Genomic DNA, 9,295 nt, shown 5'->3' with positions numbered 1-9,295 from the left:
CGTGCTTCCGCCCCGTCCCACTCGGGGATGCGCCAGGGGCCTCCAAGTGCAGTTAGGGGAGGGGTGCCCTTCCTTTGGGCTTTTGCTGACCTGGGGAGGTTCATGGGACAAGGTGGCAGGAGGAGCATCAAAGCGCTAGTGCTCACCCCCGGGGGCGGGCCTGGAGTGTGACCGTCTGCGCCACAAGAGGCGCGGAGTTTGTGAGAAGCCGGGGCCAGGGGGTTGGGCAGCGCCCCCAGCACTGGGCTTTGCCTCAGAGGCGCTGCAGGCTTGGGGGCTGCTGTTTACCTGGTGAAACTGAAGGGAGGAACAGACCCGAGGGCCAAGGGCGCAGAGGAAGTACACTGGGCCCTGAGCCAAAAAGCTGGGGTGAGTCATTCCTTGTCCAGCGGGTCACCCACTCTTAGACCTTGTTTCTGGAAATGTGTACCCAACACGTGTCCTAGTTTGGGCACCTCAGTGTGGCTCCACGGTTACAGACCGTCTCATGAGAGTTCTTAATTTTGTTTGCCTGACCCTTGTAGCTCACTGTCTGGCTGCTCCGACTGGTGACCCGCTGGGAAGGGTGGCTGGGCCTGCAGCACCCAGTCAGAAGCTGGCACTGACCTCCTCATTGTCCTCCTCCTCCTCCTCCTCCTCTCGGAGAAGCATGTCCAGCACGTTGCCCTTGATCTTGAAGTCCCGCGAGGTGCTGAGCTTCATGTGCTGCATGAGGTTCACCTGGGGACAGGGTGGGAGTGTGGGCATGGCCCCTGCCGCCCGGCCTCACGCTCGGGCTGCCCCTGACACAGCCCCCGGGCCTGTCTGCCCACTGGTTCCCCACGTGATGTTGGGGTTCAGACCGTCAGATCAGAACAGGAAAAGACTGTATGTAGTACTTCCCTGCTGCCCCGCCCCCTCCAGGGTAAAGGAAACGGTAGAAAATAACAGCATGTTTACCTTGGACCTCTTGGACAGGAAGATGAGAAATTTTTCATACTGTTCAATGGCAAAGATGAGGTTTGGGATTGGCTTGGTTTCCCGAAGAACTCTGGCCTACGGGGCAAAGAAGAGAAGACCTAAATTTCAGGTCCAAGGGTTTCTGAAGTCCTCTGAAGCGGTCAGAACTGCTCACGGCTTTGTGGGGAAGCTGGGCTATCTTCCAGTCAAGTGCAGCTTTACTTAGGCACCAGTGACCTAAGAACTGTCGGCAGGACAATCACATCAAAGGACTTAAACGCCAACAGAGATCGCACCAAATCCGTCCATTTACAATTCCTAAGTCTTTGCTGTTACCTGCAGACTGGCTGAGGGGTGGCCACTTAGACACCTGGCTGCCTCTCTGACTTGATATTCTTCCAGCAAGGAGCCCACTCGCATCTACTTCTTTCTAGTCTGCATGTGAGTTTTCACTATTGAGATTATACCACCTCCCTCCAGTCTGAATTACAGCTTGTAGATCCTTCTAGATGTTTCTTGTGCATATAGATACACTTCTATATATTTAAAAAAACCACAAATGACATTTCTCATATTTTGTTTCTTTAAAAAAAGTACTTTCTTGGAGATAATTCTGTATCTGAGCACTTAGATCTGTGTTTTGTCACGTCTGCACAGTACCCTGCAGTCCTGTGTGTGACACCCTGAAAATGGAGTCACCGCAAGGATGCAGGTGTGTCTGCATCTCCTTAGATGCACCAGCTGCTACCCCCTGGTCCCCTGACTGTCACGCTCCCAAGTTTCACCTATGCCCAGGGAGCCCGTCCTCTGCACCCAGGCAGCCCTGACACACGCTGGAGGGAGCTCCTGCGCCCACTGACTTCTTCTAAAAGGATCCTTCCCAATGGGTGTCCTGAGCTATTTCCACTTTTAAAGAAACAGTCCAAGATTTTGTGGTGCTTCCTGAGTAAAGCGTACGTTTTTTGGTTCAGAGGAAAAGAGATGTCCCATCTGAACCTAGGGCCCACTGGCTGAGAAGCAGCCACACACACGTGTCCGGCCTCACACGCGTTCTCGTGGCAGCGCTGGTGCGGGGTAACTCACACACCACTCACTGTACCCTGGTGCGTAGCACAGCTCTGTGTCTGTAGCACAGAAATGTTAGAGCACCTTCCTGCCGCAGAGGAAACCCGGACCCTCCTAGCAGGTGCCCCCCTAGCCTGCAGTTGACCCTCAGCGCCCGGCGACCACTCATCTGCGCAGTCCCTGTGACCGGCTTCTCTCAGCAGCACCCCCTGCCGTGAGCGCGGCGGGGACTCACCACGGTCACGGTGACGGCGGCGGTGTCCTTCTTCTTTCCTCCCGGACACTTGGGGCTCCTGCTCTTCTTGTTCTGGAGAAACAGAAACAAACTCTCTCACTCCTGAGACTGACCAGCCTAGTGGGAGTTTCCTGGGAAGGTGATTACAGCCGAGTGCAGGGACTCCTGAGGGGACCACGTCTAGGTAAAGGGACTGTCCTGCAGCAGGTGCTGGGAGGTGGGAACATCAGCGACGCTTCTAATCCTCTCGTATCATCGACTGGTGAAGACTTCACAGTCTTGCTCTTGGAACCAGCATGGAGGGGAGGGCCGGGCCAGCCCAGGGCGTTAGAATGGGGATGTGTAGCCCGTAGCAGGACCTGCTGTTCGGGCAGTTGGCTGCAAGGGCTCTGTAGAGTAGAGAAGGCTAGAGAGGCTGTTCCCGGGCCTGCGGGCTTCCCGCTCAGAGGCAACCCCCAGGCGTGTCCTGTAAGCCCTGCAGTTGGTCACATGCTCAAGAAGGGTTACAGGTCACAGAACACCTCCCTTTGTGGCAGATGGTCTGAGAATAAAGAGCTCCTGGAGACACTAAAAACAGACCAAGGGAACCAGAAGGACAGGATTCCGATGAGGCAGAAGAGCCTGGAGAGAAACCACCGAGCGACAGACACACGCACGGGCCCTTCACCTGCAGGGCCGGCGCTGCCAGGTCACAGCTCCTCCCTCTGTCACTCATTCCAGAATGCTGGCCGAGCTCGCCCCGTTAGTAGACATTCCCTGATTCTTCCTCAGAAACAGCCCTGCAACACTCTACCTGCAGTGACTGAGTGGCCTAGGGACACAGCAGGCCACCTGGTCCTCACCCGGAGCTGACTTTGTACCTCAAGGGCACCTGGCAATTCCTAGAAGCATTTTTGGTTGTCACAACTGAGGGCTGCTACTGGCAGAGATGCTGTGAAATGTCCTAAAGTGCACAGGACGGGCCCCACAACAAGGAGTCACCTGGCCCAAACTGTCAACAATGCTGAGATTAAAAGACCCTGGTTTGGGCCATAGCCAAGGGGATGCAGGGAATGCAAGAATCTGCTGGTATCTGAGACCAGACGACATTCACAATTGCTCCAAATCCTGCAGGAGCCCACCCGTGTCTGATTCAGGGGCCCCCCAACCCCCTCCACTGCTCTTGGAAGACTGCCTCTGGCCTCACCCTCTCTGCTGCCTGACTCACGTTCCATCAGCACACCTGCTGGCACGGACGGGAACCCCCAGAAATAACCCCGGTCACTGAGCCCCAGCACACTCGTTCCTTCCCTGCTCTAAATGCAAGGACATCAGATGATTTTCTCACGGTGTTAGATTAACCTTTCTGCGTGTGCGCCACTGAAGATTTCCCTGCTGTGAAGACGTGAAGCCCTGGCCCAGTCTCGAATGGGCACCTTTGGCTCACGGTGAAGAAACTTGACCTATGCCCAGCTCAGGTGACCACGCAGTGCCCTGGGGACGCGAGAGTCCTCTTGGACTAAAGACCTGCTTTGGTGCTAACTCTGAATCACTTACCTGTACGTAAGAGATGAAAGAATAGCACATAGGGGTCAGGTGCGAGCCCGACAGCTTCACCTGCAGCGAAGGAAAAGGAAACTGACCCAGTTGTAGGAATACAGCGTCTTCCCCCGTTCCCATGAAAGGCAGGCGTCCCCGACTCACCAGCTTCTCCATAATCTTTGGAATCCCCCTGGAGCTCCGACACACCTGGAGATACTAACAGAAGGTAGCGAGACTTGGCGCGTGCCCTACATAAATGTCCCCTGTGACCCGCGCTCAGCCTGGAGGACGGCAGTCCCAGAGAACCCTAGACCCTGGGACTCTCCCGCCCTCCTCGGAGCTCCTAGGCCTTGCCGACAGCAGGCGAGGAAGGGTTTCTGCTTCAGGTTTGTTCAGGTCACTGCTTTAAAAACCCTCCCTCTAGAAAACAAATGACTTGCTGGTTTCCCTTTAAAAAAATGCCAGTGAAGAGAAGGTCTCGGTATCGCCCCTACAGAGGCTTAGGTGCCACGCAAGTGAGCCAGAGCTGCCGGGGGCCGTCTGCGCCTCTGAGTGTCTGTCTGCTGAGGCCCGCATATTCACGTGCAAGGAAAGGGTATTCTGTTAACAAGACACTAAGAAGCATTAACTTACACTCAATCCAGAGTATGACTTGTATTTAAAAAAAATAAACGTCCTCCACTCCCTTGTACCTGACCTGTAAAACATCTGAAATACTGTAACCCTTCTGTGCAACGGAATCAGACTGAATTCTATAGCCACAGGTTAGAGGAAGTCTTAGAAGGCGCTGGAAGAGGCGCTCATTCTTCAACAGGTGCCACATCCTCATGAGCCAAGGAAAGGGCAGCCTTTAAGAACAGGCTTAAAACTAAGCCATGAACTGTTTTTCCCTGGCCTGTCACCTACGGACCAGACCAGGACCTGACCAGTCAGTCTCCTGACTGGCTGGGGACCAGTGGAGGGGACCGGGCCCCTCGCCCCCTCACTCACGTATCTGACGAGCGCCGTGAGCATGGTGTACATCTTGCAGAGGTCCTTTAACAAGGTGTCCACACAGCTGCCCGAAGGCAGGGCCGTCTGCACCAGCTCATGGAAGGACGTCAGCAGGGTCCCCAGCTGCATGATGATGGCCTTCTCCATGGGGTGATTGGGTAGAGCCGCCGGAGAAGAGGCTTCCTCTGACGGGAAACAAGACTGCCACACTCAAACACAACTGGCCTTACTTTCGAGGTCAAGTGAAGGAGACTTAGAAATTAGCTCGACGCCGCAGCTAGGGTGCCCGCAGGGACGTGAGCACGAGACCCGCCACACAGGGCGACTGCCAGACGCCATCCCAGCTGCAGGGGTGCCCCCTTTCAGCCCAGACGGACAGGCCCACGCATGGGCGCAGTCAGGATGCTGGTCGGCCTGCCCTCATCACAATTCCTGATCCTCACCCTGAACTCGTCTTACCTGACACGGTTTCTTGGCTCACTTGTCCCTTAAGGTTGGTGATTAGCCAGTCCACTTCTTCTAGAACCTTCTCAGCCTGACTCAGAACCAGCAACTGTGAAAGAAAAGAAAGCCTGCCATGGCTCACTGCACCCAGCTGCTGAGCCTAACAGAACGACCATGGCCACCTGCGGTGGGTGACAGGCCTCAGGACAGAAGCCACTGGAATGTCCTCTTCCCCGAAGTGAAACGGAAAGGAGGGCAAGGCTACTTCGTGGCCCCGGGACCCAGACTTACACAGACGGTGGGGGCCGCTGTTCGCAAATTCACCATTGCAAAGTGGTTTGTCTTCTCCACCTCCACATCCTGGGGGGCAGAAGAGAAGTGAGCAGGGGTGGCGCAGGCTGCTCCCTGGACCTCTGTCCGCGTTTGGGGTGCAGCACTGCAGGATGGCGACAGTACCTCATCTATGTCTCCAAGATGCCCGTGGATGTCCTGGGACAAGTCACGCAGCAGGGTGACAGGGCTCTTATACGAAGCATGGAGGCTGAAGAGCAAATTCATCAAGCCCTTGCAAAACAAGGCATCCTCTGGAGTATGCAGGAAAGAAAAGTAGAAGTTGGAGTCATGACACAGCCACGCCTCGGGGAAGGGGACACCTGACAGAACACGCAACCTGCCCTGCCCCAGGTGCAGCACCCCAGGGCCGCACACGCCTACCAGGCAGCTGCCCGCCCGCATTCACCTCCTTCCACGTGCCCAGAGGGAGCCAGACCGACCGCTGCGGACCCAGCATCCCAGAAGCCCGTCAAGGACGCCGCTATCCTGACCTCTGACCTCACGTCTAGCTTTGTCTGATTTGAGGCTCTATCTACACGGAATCACGCCAGGTTCCTCCTGTTCAACATCACGTCTGAGAGAGCCCCCAGGGCGTGGGCCGGTGGCAGGCCCTTTCTCACTGCTGTGCTGTGCTCCGCCATGTGACACGCCCCAGTTCCCTCACGCACCCCACTGCTGAGGACCAGTTGGGTCGTTTGTATATTAGAGCAGCCCTGTGGTGAGGGCTGCTGGGCCACAGTCACGGGTCTGGCCCGGCAGTCAGTGCCAGGCGGTGTCCCAGGCTAGACATACCACCTCACAGCCCCGCCGGCAGGAAGTGTGCTCCCGCCACCCCGCATTCCTCCCGACACTGGGGTTCGTATTGTGTAGCTGTTCTGCTGGACGAGTGAATGCCATTTGGTGATGACGGTTTTAAAAAAAGCCTAAAAGGAAACGTGGCAGGAAACTCACCCCGGCTGTTTTCCTTGCAAATCTTGGATGTCCAGGACAACATCTGCACAAACTAGAGATCATTCAGGTATTAATAAAATGTGCCAAGAGACGGGCCTAGAAGAGCCCTAGGCCCTTCCAATTCTAACCACCCGCCAAAAGCTGCCTGGATCCCAAAGCACCTACTGAGAACAGCATGAAAGTAAGGCCGAAGTTATGAGCATTACTAATACTTCCCTCGCATTATAGTACGCCACTTAATTCTCAGAGTCTGCACCTCAGGAAGGGCCAATGTCCTGGGGTCCGGGCCAGGCTCTTACTCTCAGCTTCTCCCTCCCCTACAACCACGTCTGGGACTGACGTTTCTTTGTTCCTCCCCATGCCCCACAGTCTTGAGGCATCCTTGAGGGTGTCAGGTGAGTGGAGAGGCGTAGGAGAGTAAAATCCTGGCCATAAAGATATTTGAATTGGCTTTCAGGAGCCAACAGGCTAGAAGGGAGTGGGGGAGAAAAAGGAAAAAGAAAAGAGGCAAAACCCAGCTTTCTCAGGTGGCAGAGGAGGCTGTGTTTTCAGATGCACTGAGCTTTCTGCTCCAGCGATTCCTTCAGTAGGCCTCGGCTACACGGGCCCTGAAATGCTAGGATCGTTCAGTGCGAGACAATCAATAAGAATTCCCTTTTCATCTTGGGGGGGGGGGGTAAGTTCAGAGCCTAATTCCGAAAGCTCTCTGTGAACTGACATTAAAAGGTCTATAGACACAGCACGAAATGTAACCAGGACACAGAACACACTTCTGTGTGAAGAGGAGTAGGAATGGGAAAAAGAACCTATTCATAGTTGCTTCTGCAGGAATAGAGAAATTCAGGAAGGATACATAAACTGTAAAAAAGGTATTTACTGCCCTGGCTGGTGTGGTTCAGTGGACTGAGTGCTGGTCTGTGAACCAAAAGGTTGCTGGTTCGAGAGGCAACCAATTGCTCTCTCCCTCTCTTGCTCCCATTTTTTATTTTAAAAAATAAAATTTCTTTAAAAGTATGTACTTATTTGGGGGAGAAGAGGAGCGGAACAGGTGGGCGACATGAACAGGATAGGATGGAGACGACTCAACTGTAAACCTTTTTATAACCTCTGATTTTTAAATTGAAGGACTTTATTGCCTGTTCAAAACGAAATTTAAAAAACAAGAGACTACCTGCAAGTACTGGGGCTTGGGGGGGGGGGGTCATGACGTTTTAAACCATTTTTTCTGTATCTCCTCTTAGCCTTTCCAAATCCCTTCATTTTCAGCCTCAAATGCCCCCCCCCCCCCCCCGCCCCAGTGCCCCGTCACTGCGTCCTGCACCAGCCCTCTGTACTTGGCAGCAAAGGCAGAAGGAAGCTGAGCATGCGGCGGGGCGCACCGCCGGGCTCCAGGCCGAGGCGCACAGCTAGGGTAAGAGATTCTGTGGCTGCTGGAACTCAGAGGCCAGGAGATCAGTGCTGTGCTCCAGCGCCCGGACCTCCGAGGCTTCCTGCCCTCCCTGGATGGGGGCTCACGCAGGAGCCTGCCCCAGGGCGCCAGCTCATCTTCCTGCAGCTCAGGAAGCCAGGTGGCGGAAGCACAAGGCCCTGGGGGCTCAAGGACGCTCCGCCATCCTGCCGGGAAAGGGCTCCCGAGTGGAGCGGACCCCACGAGACATGGCCCTTCTCCCCTCCTCCTGTGTGAGCGCTCGTGTGGGCACAGCTGCGCACACACACACCTCGGCCGGCAGAGGCCCGCTTTCGGACTGCCCCGCACCCTCTGACTTAATGCCCCTGGGGAGCTCCCCGTCAGCTCAGCTAACCTCGCTGAGACGGGCACCTGCTGGTCGACCTGCCCTCTTAATAACCAACATGGTTTCAACTGGAAAAAGGGAAAGCACCAAGAGTGACTGACTCGCAGGTGAAGAAGGGGGACGGCACCGAGTTAAAGTGCTCACGGCTGACCCTGGATGGCGGCCGAACTAAAGCAGCGCCCTGGCCCGCCCGCTGCCTGCACTCGTGCCGCGGGGGATGCGCCCTGCAGAAGCGCGTACAGCTCGTGGGTCCCACCTTGACTCCGGAGCATGGTTAGAGACGTAATTTAAAATAAACTAGACTCCAGGAGATGCACCGCCCCCCACCCTCTGAGGGACTCTGGGGGGGACCGCATGCAAGGCCCGCACCTGCGGGGACGTGGGCTCCAGCAGCCCGGACAGGCTGGTGAGAACGCTGGCGAGCAGGAGGGCTTCCTTGCTGTTGAAGTCTTCCTCCTGGCCGCTGAGTAGATTCGCCAGAGACCTCTGAGAAAAGAAGGGGACACAGGCCTGTCAGCAGGAACATCATGCACGGACAAAAAGGACTCAAAACTACCAAAATCTGAAAATAAACGCAATCGACAGCTAATTTCCTACCCTGTTTTCGACAATCAGTAGCAAATGTTTTCTTAAAAACTTCGGACCCCTCCCCCCATGTGCATCAGGAGAGGCCGGGCACTCACTTCTGGGTGGTTCACAGGTCCCCAAAGCCCACCCATGGGACTCAGGGTTAGAAGTACCCCCACCCAGCAAGCCCTTCCTGCCTTCCCCGTTTTCCTCTTCTCCATTCTGCTCTCACCACCTGAGGTGCTCGGTACTTTGCCAGTCCCTTCCTCACGCCAATGTTAAGCGCCTCAGGGGCAGGGTTTTGTCTCTTCTGCTCTGTGGTATGATCCCCAGCACCTGCAATGGTGTCTGGGACCCAGCGGGAACTTTAAAATGATCCTGGTATTGTGACAACTAATCTAATGGTTAGAAGCAACAGGCTTCACTGCAAATCAGGCTTCACGCACACCCGACA

The 9,295-nt window shown here is 55.4% G+C and overlaps 1 protein-coding gene across 1 annotated transcript in view; it reads right to left on the bottom strand.

The window, feature by feature from the left end:
- FANCI (FA complementation group I) overlaps window positions 1–9,295 on the bottom strand; it is a 33,306-nt gene that overhangs the window by 729 nt on the left and 23,282 nt on the right. Inside the window, exons 27-37 of the mRNA XM_090263756.1 lie at window positions 8,644–8,760; window positions 6,482–6,533; window positions 5,654–5,781; window positions 5,489–5,557; window positions 5,213–5,306; window positions 4,751–4,938; window positions 3,923–3,976; window positions 3,776–3,835; window positions 2,240–2,311; window positions 940–1,035; window positions 607–720 (exon numbers count right to left, since the gene is read on the bottom strand). Of these exons, the coding sequence (XP_090119882.1) occupies window positions 607–720; window positions 940–1,035; window positions 2,240–2,311; window positions 3,776–3,835; window positions 3,923–3,976; window positions 4,751–4,938; window positions 5,213–5,306; window positions 5,489–5,557; window positions 5,654–5,781; window positions 6,482–6,533; window positions 8,644–8,760 (1,044 nt within the window). The remainder of the gene's footprint in view (window positions 1–606; window positions 721–939; window positions 1,036–2,239; window positions 2,312–3,775; window positions 3,836–3,922; window positions 3,977–4,750; window positions 4,939–5,212; window positions 5,307–5,488; window positions 5,558–5,653; window positions 5,782–6,481; window positions 6,534–8,643; window positions 8,761–9,295) is intronic.

This window comes from Furipterus horrens, unplaced genomic scaffold (assembly GCF_987537825.1).
Source record: "Furipterus horrens unplaced genomic scaffold, mFurHor1.1.pri manual_scaffold_16, whole genome shotgun sequence".
NCBI lineage: Eukaryota > Metazoa > Chordata > Mammalia > Chiroptera > Furipteridae > Furipterus > Furipterus horrens.
The sequence above is the reverse complement of the archived record's forward strand: the minus strand, read 5'-3'. Positions and strand labels throughout refer to the sequence as shown.